This window comes from Heterocephalus glaber, unplaced genomic scaffold, assembly GCF_053883595.1.
Source record: "Heterocephalus glaber isolate CG9 unplaced genomic scaffold, H.glaber_assembly_v1.0 deba00000347, whole genome shotgun sequence".
NCBI lineage: Eukaryota > Metazoa > Chordata > Mammalia > Rodentia > Bathyergidae > Heterocephalus > Heterocephalus glaber.
Window position 1 is genome coordinate 3,327,454 of NW_028258143.1, and position 20,464 is coordinate 3,347,917.

The window sequence follows — 20,464 nt, forward strand, 5'->3', positions numbered from 1 at the left end:
GGACGCCTGGCACTACAAAGCGGGACCCTGCCCCCCCCCAAAAAAATTATAAACAAAAGATAGGAATCAATACTAAATTGTAAATAATGTATATTTCAGAGGAGTGATGGTGGAAAAGCAGGTTGTGTCAGTAGGGAGACACCTTCACTGTACAATAAGCCTTCCATTTCTTAGGCTAGGTCATGATACATAAAGTCTTACTGATTCTTTATGGCTTTTTACATGTCAGAAATGTTACTGTTGCATAGACCTTTTCATGAGAAGTTATAAATACTTTGGGATCCATATGGGTAGTTGCTACCTGGTCATTCTCAACATTTGTTGACTTCCTGAACTATTAAACAAGTCAGAAAACCATTTTCTTCTGACAGTGACAGAACCACTGACAGTACTTACCTGTGTGACAGGAGCCAAGGACTTCACTTCAATCTAGATGTCACAAATGGGAGAGTGTCCCCCTTGCCTGTCCATGGGTTCCTTTGGGTGGGGTTCCTGATCATCATTGTTAATGCCTGTGGCATTACAAATGCAAGATGAAACACTATAGCTGTATAAATTTCCCTTTGAAGGGTAATGAGAGCAGGATAAAGGCAAATGTTAAATGAGCTCTGTTTTAATCTTGAAAAATTTAGAGCTCTGTGGTAGAGCAGAAGAGCTCTCAGTTTCTACCACCCTACCCATTTCCCACAGTGTTACTGTCTCCTTTCCTCCAGACAGAGGAAACTGTGACCTGCTTGCCATTCTCCTCCTGGGAAGGGAGCTTTCCCTAGGATGGTTAAGATGCTCTTCAGGGGCACATGTAGCTTCAGGGGCCAGGATCCTCACCTTGCCCATTGTCCTAAATTGGAATTAGGGATCAGTGTCTTCAGGGGTCCTCAAATTATCTGTCATTACCTGAGTGATTTCTTATTCTTTCCCATAGCTCTGTGATCATGAGTTTCAACTCTAGGAGAGGTTTCTAACTGTTCTCATAAATTGATTTAAGGATTATTGAAAGGTGGTCTAAAATGCTTATGTTACTCTTCTGTCAGTTATTGTGTTTGAATAGTAGACTAAGGTAGAACACTGGAAGATGTGGCACACACTAGGAATATATACTTGTTTATCTTTTCTCTGGGAATGTGAAGTCCTTTGAATGAAAATTTAAACGTTTTTATATCATTCACCAATGAGAAAATTAAAACATTGTATAGTGGCATATTTAGAAGCCAGAGCATGTTAGCAAACCTGAAAGCCTTTTTTGTACAAACCTTTCCTACATGAGCTCTTGTCCTTGTCACCTAAATACCTTTCAGCAAGCACAAGTTCAGTGTACCCAATTCACTTGGACCCCTGATTCTCTTCTATTCCTCTTTCCACCAGGCAGAAGATGGCAAAAGACATCAGACAGTATAGCCACACAAATGATAGCAGACACATTGTTAGTGTTGACAGGGACATGAGAGATCATGCACTGTGGTCAGTATTTTAAGTATTTTCACTGTAACTATTATTCCACCTTTAGGGAGGCATTCAGTCTCTACATCCCACGTCACACCCACCACTTCCTATGGTCTTACACTATATTGGATTCATATCTTTGGGAAACTCCTCTGGCCCTCCTAATAAGCATTTGTTTTTGTGACCTCTCCATTTCAGATATAGGAAAACTGAGGACATAAGGAGAAGGTGACTCCCTTTGCATCCTGTCGCAAAGGAGGCAGGTCTGAAACTCATAATTTTTCAAGGCTCTCTGTAGGTCATAGCCAGTTCCACTAGTGAAGAGCAGCCCTTAAAGAAGAAGGAGGGGAAAATATTTGTTTCCATCTCTTTCCCCTCTTTCCTCTTTCTACCCCTCACTATGGCAAGAAGCATGGGTTAGTAAGTTGCTCATACCTTTCCCCAGGTTTATTTCGGGTTTCACCTGGCCTTGTTTATATTTTAGATGACCACGAGGCAAGCAGTGTAAAAGAACTGATTTTTTGTGCTGAAATTTCCAATTCTGGCACCTGTGATATTTCTGAACAACGGAATCTGTGTTGCCCTTTAAAATCATTGAGTGATGAAGTTGCTCATCCAAGTAGATATAAGGCTGCAAAAGACAGCCTGGTGTTGTCACCTGGTGCAAAGGGCTGAAGAGCAGAAGGAGCAGGTGGTGACAGCAGCCGTACCTTTCACTGCAGTGCTGGGTCTGCTTCCTCTTATCCCTAATAGAGAACCCAGAAATTATATCCTGAAACTTACTTCCCCAGGAAGAAAAGGAAGGGGAGGGATAACTTTAAAAGAAGATACTCTGATATGGTATTAGACTGTAATTCATAGGGAAATTTATGCTTGAGATATGAATTTCTGAAAATAGAGTTATTTAAAGGAAAACACTGACACAGCCTTAATTATAGAGTAATAAATACCAATGGTATATTATCTTCTGATATTTCCTTACTCAGATATCAAAGCATGCAGCTGTTTTTGAAAACTGATAATCAAGTACAATATAAGTATATTACATCTTATACTTACAACACACCCTCCAACTAAGCAGCATCATGGAGCACTTAGCAGTGAGAAACAGAGCTGCTCATAGTAGAAACCTAACTAAACAAATTAGCTTTGAATTGTAACTTAAGAATCACAGTCAAAGCAAAATGTCTGTCCTTGCCAGGAAAGGCATTCCAAAGTCAGGGAGCACACCAAGTGAAAAGCCTTTCCTTCAGGATTATGGAGGCAGCTCTGAAAAGCCAGCATAACTTAACAATCCATCAGGAAAATATGGATCAGTAACTGTACAACTGAAGGATACATAAAAACTGTACAAAGGATTAATAGTGGAATGGGGAGGTAGAATGAATTTTATCGGAAAGTATTAAGCTCTTAGAAAGCTCCATTTATTGCCTTCAATCAAGGCAGCGGAAAGAGAGAGAAACATGGTCAAAGAAAAGTATGTGGACAGATGTGGGGGGTAGAAAGGAAATGAAGGTTAAACAAGGCCAATATGATTCAGAATAAAAGGGAGGGAGCGAAGTATAAGGAGCCAGCTGCAATTACTAAATGTTACATTAAGAAGAGCTGAAATGAAGAGGGGGAGTTCGGGGTATTTTACTAAGTGGATTAATGCGCTCTTCCTTGGTGTCTGAAGTTGCAGATTTTAATTTATTTTTTGCAGGGATTTGTTGTGAAACTCTTAATGGGGGGATAAATAGGGACAGTTATAAACACTTAGAAAGTAGAAAAAATATAATGCCTTCTGTCAATTGATTTACAATAAACAGGGTTTGAAGCTATGACAAGGTAGTCAAAAAATACGTAGTCCATGATAATAAGGAGAAATAAGAGGTATATTCAAAAAATAAGCAGACCCCCAAAATCCCACATACACGTGTGAAGCCAAAGACTGAATGATTTAGGAGCTAGTTTTATTGCCATTCTCCTTTCTCTGCCCGTTTGAAAACATAAATCATAACTCTGGCATTTAGAAGCCTAGTCATGAACATCATTTATTAATATAAACTAAACTCTGGGCTGCTCTTCGGTGGGTGGTAAAAACACAAACTAACAACAACTGGCCTAAATCAACTGCAACAGGATGATCCACTCAAACACAGGCAAGCTATAAGAAAAGAAAAACTCCTAATTTGCTCTTTTACATTATTTATGTTACTGAAGGATAAGGCCAAAAAGTGGAGCGAGTGTGCCTAAATCACAGAAGGGCTGGATGCCTTAAAGGAGATTTTTTGAAAGTTTCCCTAAATATGTACCCTAAAGAGGGGAGATGGATTGAAACCTTGTATAATTTACGCCTTTTCGTGAATCTGCTAATCTACTTCCTGGGAAGGTCAGAAAGAAGGAAACTCTGCCTTCAGCCGTTGAAGGAACCTAATTGTATTCTTACTGAGAATGTGCTGGGACTGTCATCTGGTTGGCAACCAGTCCACACATATATTGGTTCAGGCATTTGCCTGGCCAATATTAGGATCATTTAAATTGAAAATATGGATCATACGGTATTTAAGAATTACTGATATGCAGCTATTAATCTTGAAGGCAAGGAGAATTATTTGGGGTGTGGGCAAATCATTTAACTGGAACCACATGAAAAAGCACTTGGAAAAAATTTTTTCCAAAATGCTGTGAGGAAAATGGCATTGGTGGGGGAAAAAAACTACAAATAAAAAATGGAAACACAGTCTCTCTTGGGAAGAAGACTGGTAAAATCACTAAGTGGTGTAGCCTTATTGCCTTCAACCTGGTATATCATTGTATCTGCTGAAAGTAAACAGATTGCTAATAAAGAGACAAATACCTCCTTTTCTAAAGCTAACCCAGCAACCAGAGGGAGAAAATACAGAAGGGTGCTATGTGTGGTGGCTCTCAGGTGGGCTCTTTGATTTTAGGGTTCGCAGTAAGGGCAAGGAACTAGAGGTTTGTCATAGATGGCAGGCAGTCGGCGGGCTTTGGGGTCTGCATCTCTCCACTTCTATGCAGAATTCAGGACATCTTGGAGTTAAACCTGTGTCTTAAATTCCAGGGACAAGGTGGAAATCGTTTTGAGATCCTGATTAATTAAAAGGAAAGAAATCAAAGCAGGCAACTCTCCGTTTTCAATTGAATCAAAGAGTCATGGAGGGGAACGTGGTCTGGTTCTTGCAGCTATGTTCCGTGGCTTTCAGTTGGCTCGGCTTCTCCTCCACCCGCCTTTCTAATGCTGTGATACCAGGCCAATAAAATGGAATCTGCAAAATTGCAAAACAAAGTGTGTGTATGTGTGTGTTTGTATTTTACTGAAGATAATAAATTGCAACAATTTTGAAACTTAAAAATGTATGAGTAATGCAGTTTTAAAGAAGCAAAATGTGCTGGAGCAGAGTATTTATAGTCTCTTTTGTTAGAGGTTCTCCGGACCTCTGGGTGCATCAGCAAACTGTCCTCCTACACGAAGGAGCTTGCAGCTGCGATTTGGCCCCGGGCACCACTACCCAGAGTCACTGCCTAATGCATTTTACATTTACACCCATTATAAGGGAGAAGGGGGTGAGGAGGGGTCTCCCCACCTCTACACACCCTCAGCGATCTGTTTCCTTTTGTCGTGGCCATAGCTGACACGTGGAAAACGTGGTGTTCGGTTTTGTTTGCCTTTAATCTGTAATTAAGGATCCCTTGTCTGGGACTTGCTACCTCTTTTCTCCTTCCCTCCCGCTCCTCGGTCTTCCGCCTTCGGTCGCGTGCCGCAGGGCCCGGGACTGGCGTGATCTGCTGGCCCGGCCGGCCGGGGCGCTCGCCTGCCGGGGGCGCGCACCGGACACCCCAGCCTTGCTGGCCGCGAGCCCCCTAACAGCGAGTGCCTAGCATCGGAGCAGCTGCGCCCACGCTGCCCAGAGCAGGGGGAGCCAGCCAGAGGGGCTCCGGGCGGCCTCCCGTGCGCGCCTCGGGGTCGGGCCGGAGAGGGACCCGGGGTGGCCCGGCTGCCGCCATCGCTGTGCGCTCCTGCCCCCAGCTCTCGGCTCCTGGAGAGGAGCCCAAGCTCGGTCGACGATGTCACTCGCCGTCGACGATGTCACTCGCCCTCGACGCCTCGCTCGGTCCTGGTCCAAAACAGATGGGGACAGTTCTACACCTCTGCCAGCTCCAGGAAAGGAGAGAGGGACGCTGAGGTCAGAAGTCGTCGCGAACCTCGCTGGCTGCAGAGCCGAACGCGGAGGCTGCGGGGAGCAGGGGGCTCGGCGGCCGCGCTCACACGCGACCCACGCACCCTGGCACGCGCGTGCCGAGCTACCTGCAGACTCCCGCGCAGGGCGGGGCCCACGGGGCCCTGGCTCCCGCGGACGGGGTCGCTGGAGTAGAAGCGCAGCCCGCGGGGCAGAGCCTTCTCTCAGTGTCTGTTTCATTGATTTCGGTTCCTTGGGTCGACCAGGCTCCGTCCTCAGTCAATGAACAGGATGAAGGCGGGCTGAGCAAAACCAGCAGTACTGATTTGTACACCGTCCTCTCTCGACATCTTTTTTTTTTTATTTAAACTCCCGAAGAAGTGGAGATGGGCACTGAGACACTGTAGGCAGAGATTCTGACTATAAATTTTGAAACACTGCTCTCTGACTCTGGTATATCCAGTCGTGTGATTTGAGTCCCATGCCCAGGGTGCTTTCTTGTCCCACTTCCTGCCTGTATTTTGAATCACAAACTTTGTCTCTCCTCTTATCCAGGATCCTATTTCAGGACTGCTGAAGAGTACTTAAATGGAAGTTGACGGTAGACCATGTAAAAGCATTACATTGATATGTCACTCATTTGCTCTAACTTTTCGAAAAACTTAGGAAAATGTTCAATATTTTGAAACTTGATTCTTTTAAAACCTCCGCCGCATGAGTATTGTTATTTATCATTAAAGATTCAAACGAATGTACACATTTAGAACTGTAGGAGGAAATGCCCTCTGTCCCTGATTTCAGGAGTGCCTCTTTGCTTTCTATCCATGTCGGCTGTAGCATAATTCTCTCTTTTACACCAGTGGAGATTGTATGCAAAAGCGCTACACATCGGTGACCAAATACGAGATACATTAGCTTACGTTGTTGGTGACCGTCCCTGGCATGTTTCGCTCAAATGGTTTGGAATATTCCTCAACCTGAAGGTTTAAAGGTATGGATGAGTGAGTTGGCTAAAATAGGAGAAGCCCAGGCCTGGAAGAAAGGGAAATGGGAGAGGGGGCCTACTAAGCCTGCACTTGGAAAGCTGAACAAGAATATAGGAGAAGTGCATTTAGAAGAAACTGTAAACAATGATAAGCAGGGCTTTCAAAAATCCTAAAACAGATTGAAATAGCTGATTTATTATTTATTCATCACTACACAACTCTGCAAATCTGAGACTAGTGTTTGGAAACCAAGTGTCTTCTATTTTGTACATCAAATCAGCAGATGAGCCTTCCTTCCAAACTGTGGCTCAAGGGTTAAAGCGTTAATTTTAGGAAAGAATCTCAGGAAATGACATTAAGATCTGATACATTTCCCTTTTTTTCTGGCAATAATATCCCCCAAAGGAAAAAAAATACATACTTATTGATATCGTGATAATGTTTCTCATTCTGAGTACAAGTGTCAGACTGATTCCTGTTTGTGTAAGTGTTTTTAAAACTGTGAGGACACTTTCGCTAGTATGAAAGCTGCTGAGCCAATGGAGGGGAACTTCTTTTAACTACATAATAGCAGGTTACATAGTAAACCAACACTGATGGTCAAATAGCCAATTATGGTATAAATATCCGTTGTTTACAGAGAGGTGTTAAATAAGCCTTTGGAGTACAAAGGATTAGGGCCGTCTAAGCTACAATTTGTTCCTCAACCCATTATGTGTTCCTTTAAAAAGGCCAGTGCCATTGTAGGTAATATGCACACTGAACATACTTCTCTATGTTGATTTTAGTTTGCTTTATTTCAATGCACACTGTTGTTTACTTTTTAAAATTTAAATAAATGTCAGCATTGTATAATTTCTATGTTAACAAAGCAGTGAGCAAAATCCCTTGTATGTTTATAAAATATTATTGTTTAATTCACATAGTTTAGAAATTCCAAATGTTGAGAATAGGAAGGAGGCCAAATACCATCTGTTTATAACTATGATGCATCGTAATATGTGTACTTTTAAAAGGAGTTTGGTCAATCATGCCACTATTTTATCTGCTCAGAATATGTTGAAGATTTAAAATGTAATTTACAGGATTACTTTTAGTGTGCTGCGTCCAACTGTGAGTTGTAAAGAAATCGCTCTCTTCTGTTTTTCTCAAATTAATCATGGAACAGCCCCCAATTAATGGAGGCTGTTAAATGTGTCGCTTTTTGCTTAGCTGCAGAATTCTTCTAACTTTGGCTCAGTCCACTTTCCTGATGCTGATAAAAACTCCAAGGACAAATGAAACAAAACATTCCTAGCTGTGTCTTTCTGCCAGGAGATAGTCACTTAGAATGGGAGGCAGGGTATGGTAGCTAATAATTAGCCAACATCAGCCCTCAGAAATTACCTGTGAAACACCCTTTGGTAGTGGGTTGAAAAACAACATTTGACACATCTGCTTTAAAATAGTACATTCTTGTCTCTGAGAGGTCTGATTTAACTTACCTTTTATTTCAAATGCATCTAATTGCATACCATGTAACAAAGGGAATGTGTTTACTTACAACAGATAAGCAGGTTTTTCTTTTTTCTTTTTCATAGTTACAAACTCAAGTTATTTAGTTAGGAAGTCTCCTTTTGCAAATAAAGAATCTCAACAACTAGGTCTTCAGGTCCTGGGAGCCATAATTTTGATGTCTAGCAGTGATTTTAGGGTTGCACACCTTCTCTCTTAAAAAGAAGGAACTGTTGGGCCAGGGATTTAGCTCAGTGGTTCTGGTGCCGGCCTTGCAAGCACAAGGTCCTGAGTTCGATCCCCGGTACCAAAAAAAAAAAAAAAATAGAAGGAACTATAGATAAATGCAGGTATCCTGAAAGAAGTTTGAAAATGTGGAATAAAACATTTATTAGCAAATGATGGTTTGATTGATTTTTAGTAAAGTAGAATCAATAAAAAGCTACATTTTAAAATATTTTTATAGATGAACACATGTAGACATATGAAAACAAACTCCCAATAAACTGGGTATGTTCTAAATATTTTCCTTCTCAGCAGAATATTTGAGGAAAAAATGGTGATGTATAAGTTCTTGAACATTTTAGTTTCTTAGCAATTCCATCTAAAATTATAACAACCTATATTATTTACTTGCACATAATCAAGAATATCAAGAGTACCTTTAATATGTAATCAAACTGACTGATACAACCTCTATTCATCTAATTTTTATATTTTAAAAGTCTATCTGTTTTCTTTCTGGTCAGATTTTTCCCACCAGAAAATGAATCCATTGGGTCTTTACAGTATAGAAATATGCTTAAGCTTGTTTTTCTTAGCACAATAAAAAGAAAATGCTGGCCTCCCTTTCCCTCCATAATTACTCAAGTGTACAAAGAAGAGAGAGCATATACAAAAGAAGAAGTGTGAGGAATAAACAGAAAAGAAAAGAATATAGTGTGGAGGGGAGAAGGAAGCTAGAAAAGAAAATAGAACTGAAGAGATTTGACTTACAAAGCTGTCCAGATTATTTTAAGAGGTCATGACATGGTCATTATAAGCATCATCATTTCCAAATAAAACCTTGATTGATGCATTGAGATATTAAACAGCTGAGGCAAACTCTTAAGTGAATCTTGTTTACATACACAGACCTGTTTTCCATTCAAATACAGCATTGTTTAGTGGAACTTGTACAAGGTGGGAGACAGATACGAAGCACTGGAAGCATTCTCTGCATTTAAGGAATTTACAATTCAGAAACAAGCCACAGATACATAAAATGATTATGATGGTGTATGATACACTATAATATGTTACCTACCGCAAGGGTAAAAATTATGATGATTTTTAAGTTAAAATTATTTGGACATGCTTTTTTTCTGAGTACTTTGGCTGACAGTTAATTCCTAAGAAAGTTAAATAAGCCTGAAAATGAATCACCCCTTCGGAGCTCCCCAAGTGTGATGAATTATGGTATATTTGTAATTGGGGTTGAAATTGGCATGGAGGTGTGCTTATCTGGGTCCCTTTAGAGCCAAAGTAGAGGCACAGCAGTGACTTGCCATCTACATACAAGTCATTGCTACAGCCATGTTATCTCGACAGCCAAATCACTATATAAAATAACTTTAATAAGTTATTATAGAGCCTTGAGTACATCCATATAAAAACCATTATTGAGTGGACGTTTATAGGTATCATTAAAATTGAGGAAAAGATTAAAGAGAAGAATTAAAAATCAGAAAAATATGTAGGAAGCTATTTGCTTTTTTCAATTAATCTAAAGCATGCCAGAAGCATTGCTCTATCTTGCTTTTTATGAAGAATAACTGACCAAAAGAAAAGTCAGTTAAGGACTGCAAATAAACAAACAATAAAAGCAACAACAACAAAAATATTGCTTTTTTAGGAGAGGATACAGAAAGTAATAAACTCACCCATTTTAAAAATTAAGAAGGAAAGACATAAAATTTAATACACACAATAAATAATAAATATTCCTCAGTTTCATATGATGGCTAATTAAGAGAAAAGCCTATGTGGAAAATTCAGAGAGATGAATATAACAAGGTAATTAACTATTCTCTCCTTTAGCCTTAAAGGAGAGACAGTAGGATAAGATTTCTTTTAAGTTAAGTCCTGCAGCAACCTCAGAGATCAAATCTGCCTCTACAAAAAAATAAAAGAAACCCTAATAGCTCTCCACCTCAGGTGCGGGTCTTCTTGCTAGCTCCATTCTGAGACCCAAAGTGTCATTCTCGGGATTTTTCGCTCATGGATGAAATCCTTCCTATCAGAGATGAACCATAGCGGTCCTTGACTTGTTGTCTTGGATTTTCTACTGTCTGAATCCACTATCTGGTACCCATCCTATTACACTCTGGTCACTGTTTATATTGTTAGATGTAATTTTTTATTGTCATTTGATTAGTCTTTATAATACCTTTGTGAAACGGATAAACCCTAGCTTTACTTGGTATATCCATACAATGCACTAAGATCCAGCCATGAAAAAGAAATGGAGTGATGCTATAGGGTAGAAAATGGCTGAATCTTGGAACTATCATGCTATGTAAAATAAGCCACAACAAAATGACAAGCATTGTGCCATTACAGTTATAGGAGATACAGTATCTAGAGAAATAAAGTTCAAGGAGACAGCAGAGTAGAGGTTACCATTCACTGGGGGGAATTTTTTTAATAGGTACAGAATTTCTGTTTGAATCAGACACAGAAGGTTAAAAACACATAGTTTCTTTTATATGAGAATCTCAAAGTGTAAATAATTAAAAGAGCAAAATAAAAGATGATAGGAAACAGGAAGATAGACTATAGGGAGATGGGAAGGGAGTCTGGGAATCGGGGACATGGATGGGAGTGGAAGAAGTAAAAGGATGGAGATGTGAGAGATCCATATATATTTTTCAATTCCCCATGATGAGTGTATTTACTATGTATCAAACATATACTAATTCAAAGGAGAAAACTAATGAATATTTTAACTAAAAAATAAAGATGTAAACCATAAAGTTAAAAAAAAGAATTTCTGTTCGAGATGATGAAAAACGTAAAAGTTAATAGTGGTGACTGATGGGTTGTGCCACATGCCACTGTACTTAACACCACTGAACTATGAACTTAAAAAGGGTTACAGTGGTGAAGTGTATGTATATTTTGCCATAATAAAAACTATATTTTTAAAAGACAAAAAAATCTTAGCTTGGGGGCCGGGGATTTAGCTCAGTGGTTCCGTCGCCTGCCCTGCAAGCACAAGAACCCGAGTTCGATCCCCAGTACCAAAAAAAAAATCTTAGCTTTAGTCCCAACCTTCAGAGGAAGCAGCTTGAAACCATACTTCTAGTAGTAGTAATTTCAGAACTGGGACTAGATGTGCAATCCAATCACATGATTCTCAGGCTCCCCCTTTCCCTTAGACTAGATTTCACGCTTTGTTCTCCATGTGAATTGTGGGCATAGGAATAAATTCTAGTTAGTCTTTGTGTTTGGGAGAGAGGAGGAGCGGAACTCGGAGAAGCATAAGGAAGAAAAATCAACGAAAAAATTTCTTCAAGTGTTTGTGCCATGGGGGAAGGGTTGTATACTTATGTCATGTAAAGGAAAAACAAATTTGAAGATATCATAGTGTTTGTGCTCTAAAGGATAGAAATCTGAAGTAGATAATTTATCATCAGAGCTCCTTAATGAGTTCTCAGATGTGCATGCATAGACCACAAGTTGGATTTTGAGTAGAGGATGAAGAGATGCTCTGCTTACAAAATTAGTAGAAATTTGAGGAGACTGTAAAAAAATAGTAGAAAGAAAAATCCTCACAGAATGGAGGGATATCAACTAAGATTAAGATAATATATTCAGCAACAAATTCTCTGATACATATATGTGGATAAAGATAAATTTTGCTGTTGTGAGATATAGTGGACAATTACAATGGACCATTGACATATGAACACAGGCTGGGGATTTAGCTCAGTGGCACCACACCTGCCTCTCAAGCACAAAGTCCTGAGTTCGATCCCTGGTACCAAAAAAAAAAAAAAATGAACTCAATTGGTTCCCGAGGGCTGGTTGTAACTAAGTCAATATAGCTGAGATCTGGATGTTTACCTGGGTACATGCTATAGATAACAGAGGCAGATGAATCTCCCATTAATCTGATTAACCCAAGTTGTTTGTATGTCAGGCCAGTCATAACTTGAGGGTCCACTGCATAGTCTATTTGTTGGATGGGTGTATTACACTCCATGTTGTAGCTTGTCCTCCATCTGTAACTCCAAACTTCCATTGAAAATTCCACCACAAAAAACTGGCTTGACTTAGTTCCACCTGTGAGTAATGAAGGCAAGGAGAAGGTGTGCAAAGGTGACCAAGCATGAAGCATGACTTGAAGACATCATTTTTGGAAAGTAGGAAATAAGGACAGGAGAGATTGAAGAGAAATAGAAGCTCTCTGAGACAAATACTAAGAAACAAGGGACCCATAATAAGGAAGTCTTGGGAAAAATCAGACAGCTGATTGTTGATGTTGTCAATACTTCATATTTTTGAATGTTCAACATCTATCTACCCTTCTATCAGAATCTCAACCTTATTTGAGGAATTCATTCTTACTTACTGAATATAATCAGATCTGAACTTGGAATAAAGGGACAAAAAGACAAAATTGCCATCTGACCTGGAGTAGCCCAACCAGACTGTTTTCCCCAAGGTAGCTCTTGGGGTCTGCCTCTTATCCTGCACAGCTCCCGGGGTTCCTACCAAACCCAAGCTCTGAAGCTCAGCCTCTCTCTGTTCTGTGCTTCATCCGTTAGGATTCTGTCATGTACTAAAGCCACAAACCCCTGGTGCAACTGACTTGCTCATAAAGAAAATCTCTATTTCAGATAGTCAGAAGTATAGTGAGGATGGTTATATCTTTTTATCCTACCAACCTCACATTAACTTCTCTTTAGCTGGCTCCTTTGGTCACAAGAGGACTTCAGCAATCCTGCCATCACATCTTCATTATATCCTTCTCTTTGGACACAGGAGAAGAAATTTGTTTTTTTTTACTCATGTGTCTTTCTACAGTCAAGGAAAGAGTTTGCTAGAAGCTCATAGGGAGAATTCCCCCAAATAACTCATTGCATCATCTGTGCACAAACCGGGGATGGTTTTTACAGATTAAAACCTGAGCCTGAGCTATATAGGTGAAGAATGAATAGATCACAATCAAAATTAGGATGTAGTTTACAAAGATAAAAGAGAAAAATAGCTGTTTAGTAGCAACCTCTATGCAGCTTCTTCCAAAAAATGCATTTATATCCATGCTGTCAAATTCGGTCTCTGTTGCCTTTGAACAAAGATTTCTAGTTAATATATTTTATTCTAATGAATTCTGGGATTACTTAAATTTTAAAAAGCTTTTGACAGATAAATAAGTTACTTTTTTCTTTAAAGTTCTTTTTTTATTTTTTAATATATGTGAAGGAATTTCTTAAGTCTTAGAAATGTATTTTTTACCCTTATAGGCATGAAACACTTTATTAATCATGATTTAGAATTTCCTAGTGATAGTCATGTGTAGTGGTACATGCCTGTAATCTCAGCTATTTAGAAGGCTGAAGTAAGGGAGCAATTTAGTGAGATCTTCCCTTAAAAAAAAAAAAAAAAATTAAGACCTTGGAATGTAGCTCAGTGGTAAAGATTTGACTAGCAGGTATAAGGCCCTGGGTTCAATTCCCAGTATTGCATGAAAAAAAATTTTAATAATAGTTTTTCAAATGTGTTTAATGCCTTACTTTTCTGTTTATTCTTGCATTACATTTTTGTTAATTCAGTAATGCATTTAGTCATAATTTTCATCTTTGTTTATTTAAAATTGCTATTAGGTTACAACCTGCCTGACATATGAACAACTTGGGTTACAACCGGAAATTTAGTTTTAACTTAGGACCAAAGTGTTGAGTTACAACCTGAATGCTTGCCACTTGTGCTTCCAGATGGTCTCAGATACAGATTTAACCCTTAAAGAGCTCTGGAAGGAACATTACATATCCTTTCCTGTGTGGGGTTAATTGAGAAATCCTGGGCCACGTCTTTCTAAGGACACTGAGATCTGCCTGTATACACAAGACTTTGAAGGCTGTGTAGAGGAGCCCAAGCCTTCAGTTGACCAACTTGAGATGCAACCAGCCCTTGCAAACAAATTGAGTTCATAAGTCAAGTGTCCACTATATCTAACATGTATATGGGAGGCATTGTATTAGTAAGAAAATATTAAATAACATTTGTATTGCTTCAAACTAAGGCACATGTTTTTTACTTGGTAACATGGTTAAAAGGGGAGCCGTGGGGCAAACATGGAGAACACATGGGTGTGCCCAGCCCTGGCTTTACTAAAGAGTTTCTCCCACTTTGTAGGCATGGCCTCTCTATTCCTTGGATTCTGAGGTAAGCCTTGTTTAACAGACAAAAGTCTTTTGGGGATTAGAGATAAGAACAGGGAAAGAATGGAGAGGGAGCAAAAGTTCAAAGGGTTCAGTTCGGGGAGGAGGTTATCTTGGCGGGAATGGAATTTGGAGACAGACGTAAAGGAGCAGAAGCAGCTGCTGTGTGTGAACCCTTTGTGGGGTGAGGGTGAGGGTTAAGGATAGTGGTGGATGCTGGGGTCTGCATGGTATTCAAGAAAATAAAGGAAGAACTTGAGTTATTTTGAAATTAGTTTTGATTGCCGTGCTGTTGTGGGAATGTATTCGTAAACATGATATTGTTCATGGGAGTTATTACTTTGTAGTGTCCAGAGGCGCTATTTGATTGCAAGTGACAGAAATTAACTCACACTAATCAAGCATAAAATTCGGCTCATGTGTTGAAAGGTTCTAGGACGTCATTTTGAGCACTGAGAAGATTCAATGCTCTAGCATTATCCCCTCAGACCCGCTCTCCATTCCCCTCCCTTGGCTCTTCTCTGGATGGATTTCTTTCCCTAGAAGGCTCCCCTATCCCAGGAATGAGCATTAAACACACATGTCTTCAGCCCATTTTATTTTTATTTATTTTGAGCCAGCATCTAACTAAGTTGCCCGAGCTGGCCTTGAACTTGCAATTATCCTGCCTCAGCCTCCTGAGATTACAGAAATGTGCCACCGTGCCCAGTTTAGAAGACTATCTTGATGGGGTGGGAAACATGACTCATGTACTTTGTATGCTCCTTACTGGCTCAGAAGAAAGAAGCTCTGATCCACATTAGACCCTGGAGAAAGGACACGTATTCATGTTCCTTAGATTACTTTCCTACACTAGTGGCAGGGAGGCAGGGAAACCCAGGAAGGCATCATCTCAAATGATCATTCTAGGGTTAATTTGGTTGGATCATTCAATCCATATTAGAAAAAACTGCAGCTCTCAGGCATAGGAATAAAGCACGGTATACTTAACACTGTATCTCTTCTTAAGTAAGTCTCTTCTTAGTTGTATTATTTGTATTACTATCACCATATGGGGTTGAATTTTAAAGTTAGATCTCTAATTGTCTTTTCAAATGTTTTCCAAATGGCTACACATCAAGGTAACTTTGGAGCAGGGATTTAGCTCAGTGGTTCTGCTGCCTGCTCAGCGAGCGCAAGGTCCTCAGTTCAATCCCCAGTACCAAAAAAAAAAAGGAATCAAGGTAACTTTGATATGAAAGTCAGTGGATATGCAAAAACAAAAATAAAAACCAGTAGAAACAGAGCTATAAAATAAAGTTATGGTAAGTAAAGCATACATTCATGGCTGGAGAAATTAAAGACTTAATGTCATATAGAAACACCTGAGTCCTTGCAGACCTCCTAAGAAGAGAAGATACTCACCAGAAGATAAACTAGTGTTTACTTTTGTTATTGAAACACTAAAGAATGACCTGTCATGTCCTAGACAGCACAGTTTAAGACATTAGAAACTGATTGTAGAATTTCCAAGACTGAGAAGTTAGTCCTACCATTCCATGACCTGTGGACTGTGATTCAGGTATCAAGTATCTGTTAAAAACTACTTGTTAATTTCTATAAGAAAATTTTCATTTTCAAAGATGGGAATCAGTTATGGGGGGAAAATGTCTTGAATTTAACAAAATGTGGGAGTGAAAATAGAACCCTAGTATTCTTTTCTGCCTACCTAATAATTACACAGCTAGTACTGAAGGTGTCAAAAGGGTTGAGGTTATAAACCCTGGTTGCTTAAAGTACTGGTCACTAGAATGATGTACATAAATGTTGGTGGTTAAAAGTGGCTCCGAAAGTACTTCAAGCTGTGACTAAGAGGATATGCTAATAATGTGAAAGAAAATGATATATCCTTGTATATATAAACATATTGGAATAATCTATTATAAAAGTCTAGAAATTTGTGTACATAGTTTACTACAGTTATGGTAGATTGAATTATGGTTCCAAATTTCTCCTATTATGTAATTATACATTTACATATGGTCGTTTATACTTTGTAGTACCTTCCACCTCTGGAAACAGTACTTTCCTCAGCCTGTTGGTATTGAGCTTGGCCATGGATGAATGTCAGTTGACCGACCAATGGAATTGTGTGGAAATCACAGTGTGCCCTGTCCAAGATGAAAGCCTTAATAGACATTGCTTGTTCTCTCTTCCTAAACCTTTTTCATCCACCATGATAATATATGGCCTGGGTAGCCTCTATTCCATGGAAAATGTGGAAATGCAGGAAGCAGACCTGAACCAAGCTTGTAGCCTGGAGCCCAGAGTTCAAAAATGAATTGCAGCAAATCACAGAATCCCATGAGGAGAAATAAATGCTTATTGTTTTAAGCCACTGACTTTTGGGGTGGTTTTTTATGCAACATTATAATAAGAGTAGCTAAGAAATAGAGTAGTATTTTTTCCCTCTGCTTACAAATGTTCTGAAATTGATGATGCATCTAAGAATTCACAACATTGTAGGACTGAGGAATTTCAGTAATTACATAGTTAATCATTTAATTAGACCTATGAGAAGTAGTACAAAAGGATGCAGAAAACACCAAATGCGGAGCACTAACCTAATCTGAGAGTCAGGAAATGTGTCTCTGAGGAAGTGACATTGATGCTGAGACCTAGCCTTTGGCTAAGAGAAGTGATGGAGGGGGGAGAGCCCTCCACGTGAAGGCAACAGCTAAGTCACCAGGCAAGAAGGGGAATCCCTAGGTGTAGAAAACTATCTGGAAAGCAGAATAGAAACTAGCAAGTGCCCAGAAGAGAGGTTCAGTTTATCACAGTGTGACAGGATGAAGTTTGTCTCCCATAAGATTTATACACGGAGGTCGTGACCACCAGTACCTTGGAATGTGACCTTGAAAATCTGGCCTTTAAAGGGTAAAATGAGTCAGATGTGTGGGCCCTAGTCCAAATGTGTCTGGTATCCTAATAAGAAGAGGAAATTAGGACACAGATAAACACAGTAAAAAAAGACACAGGAAGGGCACAGCCATTTAAAAGACAAGGAGCGAACCATCACAAGAGAGCATCCCTGAGAATACCTTAATCTCAGACTTCCAGCCCTCATCACTGTAAGAAAAGTAAATCCCTGCTATCTATCTAAGGTGCCCGTTATGGCAGTCTAGCAAACCAATGCACATACAGGGTCCAGGTCCAAGGGTAGCTGTTCAATACAACTCACTCCAGGCCCCATATGATCCCTCCAGATGAAGTCTATTGGAGGTGAGCTCACCATTCAAAATTACAAAGCACGCGAGGAACATTTCACCTAGAGAGATCTAGGAAAGTGCCGAACAGCAGAACATGCCCCAAGGAATTTCATATAGTAGAGCTATCCATGAGCTATCCATGAAAGACTAAGATGTGTAAGTTTAAAATGAATCAAATTTTAAAAGAGAAACTTTAAAAAAGTTTAAACATACTAATAGATGTGAAAAGAATTAATTAGAATGAGAAATATGAAATATAACTGAAAGTTAAATATAATTTATGGCTTTCAGTGCATAGTAATACACTTGGAAGGAATTCATGAACTAGGAAATAGATCTGGGGTTATAAAGACATACATATATATATATATATCTTATGCCATGTATACACGTACAACATGTACATATAATAAGCATATGTAATTTCTCTATGAATACATACACATGTATGCAAATATATACACTAGGAGAGGTAAAAATAAAGATGCTCCTTAGGATACAAATCACATAAGCTTTCAGCAGTGGGAATGAAGAAACATTACCTATTAAAACAGATTAACTATAAAGAAGTTATAATAAGATTGACAACAGACTTTTTCATAGTAACATAATAGACAAAATAAAATACTGTAATAGCTGCAAAATGTTGAAAGAAAATATGTGTAAATCAATAATTTTATATCATATAAATTTTATAGATAGAGATAGAGATTTATATCATATCCTATGCCTATGTCATTCAAGAATTGGATCAAATACAAGTATTTCTTTCTAGATAAAGATTGAGAAGGTTTGATAGAATTTTGGAAAAAATCTAAATGAAAAGTTCTTCAATAGAAATAAATGGAATCTAGACCAGAATGATGTATTGGGAGTGAGAGTGACAAAATATAATGGTATGTATGTAGGTAAAGCTAGCTAAGCATTCCTGAATCAAAATAACTGGAATCTTTCTTGACTTTATTTATTTTGAGGGGAAGATGGCAAACTTATGTAACTCAACAGCACAAGTAGTGTTTTATTTCCTAAATTGTATAGTGGACAGAAGCTATGAATGTACTACTCTTTTCTTTCTTTTGCTATTAAATATGCCATAAGAATTTCAGGAATAAATTTATTACTTTTTTTAAAAGGAAGATGAATATGAAAGTCTGAGAATAGTAACATAGAAGACAAGTGGCAACTGGCCAGACTTTGAATGTCTTTATACCTTTATATTGTTTAGAAGGAAGGTAAATATATTCATTACCCCTAGACTTTATGAAACAAGAGCAAAAGAACAAAAATATAATATGTAATTTCAAATAATAGATATTTTTAAAAAATTGGTTGGCCCCCCAGAAGGAGGAAAACAGAAGGATGGTAAATAGATTCTCAAAAGAGACAGATGAAATAATTCCAAATGTATAAGACAGTGTAATAATATTAGCAACATAAAATTGTCACTAAAAGAGATATTGAAAGACTGAATGTTAAATATTTAGGCAAATGATATTTACTGAAATGCCTGGAAACTTTAAGACCATATAAATTTTGGAAGTAAAGTTCTAGGAAAAGGAACACTAGGCAAATACTGAGGAAAAAAAAAGAATCAAAAACACTGGTGTTGTTATATTACTGTAAAAAATAGGCTTTAAAACAAAATCCATTATAATAAAGTAAGAAATAAATCACCTGGAAAATGCAACAGTTATCAATCTGTGTGCACCAAATAATGTACAAAGTGAATAAGGCAGAAATTAGGCAAGTTGCAAGCGAAAATGAACAGGTTTACAATCAGAGTGGCAAATTTTCAATGCTTTCTCTAAGTAATTGGTAGATCAAATAGACAAAATCTTAGCAAGACTACAGAAGAGTTGAACAACCCAAATTACAAGTTTGAAATGGTGGATATTTATATTGAGCCTTGAACTCAACAGTTTGAGAATATGAAATTTTCCCAGCACATTTGGAGCATTCAACAAATTGGCCACTGGTTAATTTTAGGTGGTATCTTGACTGGATCAAAGGATACTGGGACAGCTGGTAAACAATTATTTCTGCATATGTATGTGAGGTGATTATGGAGAAATCAGCATTTGAATCAGGGGGCTGAGTAAGGAAGCTCTGTCCTCCTGCAGCATAGAGAGGCACCATCCAATCAGCTGAGAGCCTAAATGGCACACGAAGGCAGAGGAAAAGCAAATTCTTTCTCTGTTAAAGAGCTGGGACAAATAGTTGCCTCTTCATCCAGCTTTTTTGGAATTTGTGATCATTTCAAAATTTAAAAAAAAAACAACCAATAGTAAAACAAAGAAATAGATTACATAGTTTAAACAGTATTCAGTGGTAGATTATAGTCTTCATTTCCTATGATTAACAAAAAAAGATAAAAATAAGTGAATTAATAAAGAGTCAATAGGGGCCGGGGATTTAGCTCAGTGGTTCCGGCGCCTGCCTCGCAAGCGCAAGGGCCCGAGTTCGAGCCCCAGTACCCCCCCCCAAAAAAGAAGAAGAAAGAGTCAATATATTAAGGGCAAAAACACCAATAACTTGACTCTAAGAAAATAAGTACAAAAGAAAATTAAATGATCAAGCAACAAAATTAATGAAGTTGAAGACACAAAAATTAGAGAATAGTAATCTTTGCTCACCTTAGAACAGTAGTTGGGGCTTTCTGTCTTATGTGGTGAGGCAATGGACCATAC

General features: G+C 38.6%; 1 protein-coding gene across 9 annotated transcripts in view; it reads left to right on the top strand.

Annotated features, from left to right (window-relative positions):
- Positions 1-20,464, top strand: part of Qtman (queuosine-tRNA mannosyltransferase) — a 462,684-nt gene that overhangs the window by 406,607 nt on the left and 35,613 nt on the right. For 2 of the 9 annotated variants that reach the window (XM_087197533.1, XM_087197522.1), the window contains one exon: positions 4,505-8,431. The exons of the other annotated variants lie outside the window; for them this stretch is intronic. Coding sequence is in view for 1 of the 2 variants with exons in the window: in XM_087197522.1 (XP_087053648.1) it covers positions 4,505-4,543 (39 nt within the window). In the remaining variant the exon portion in view is untranslated. Of the gene's footprint in view, positions 1-4,504; positions 8,432-20,464 lie in introns of those variants that run through there. 9 annotated transcript variants of the gene reach the window in all.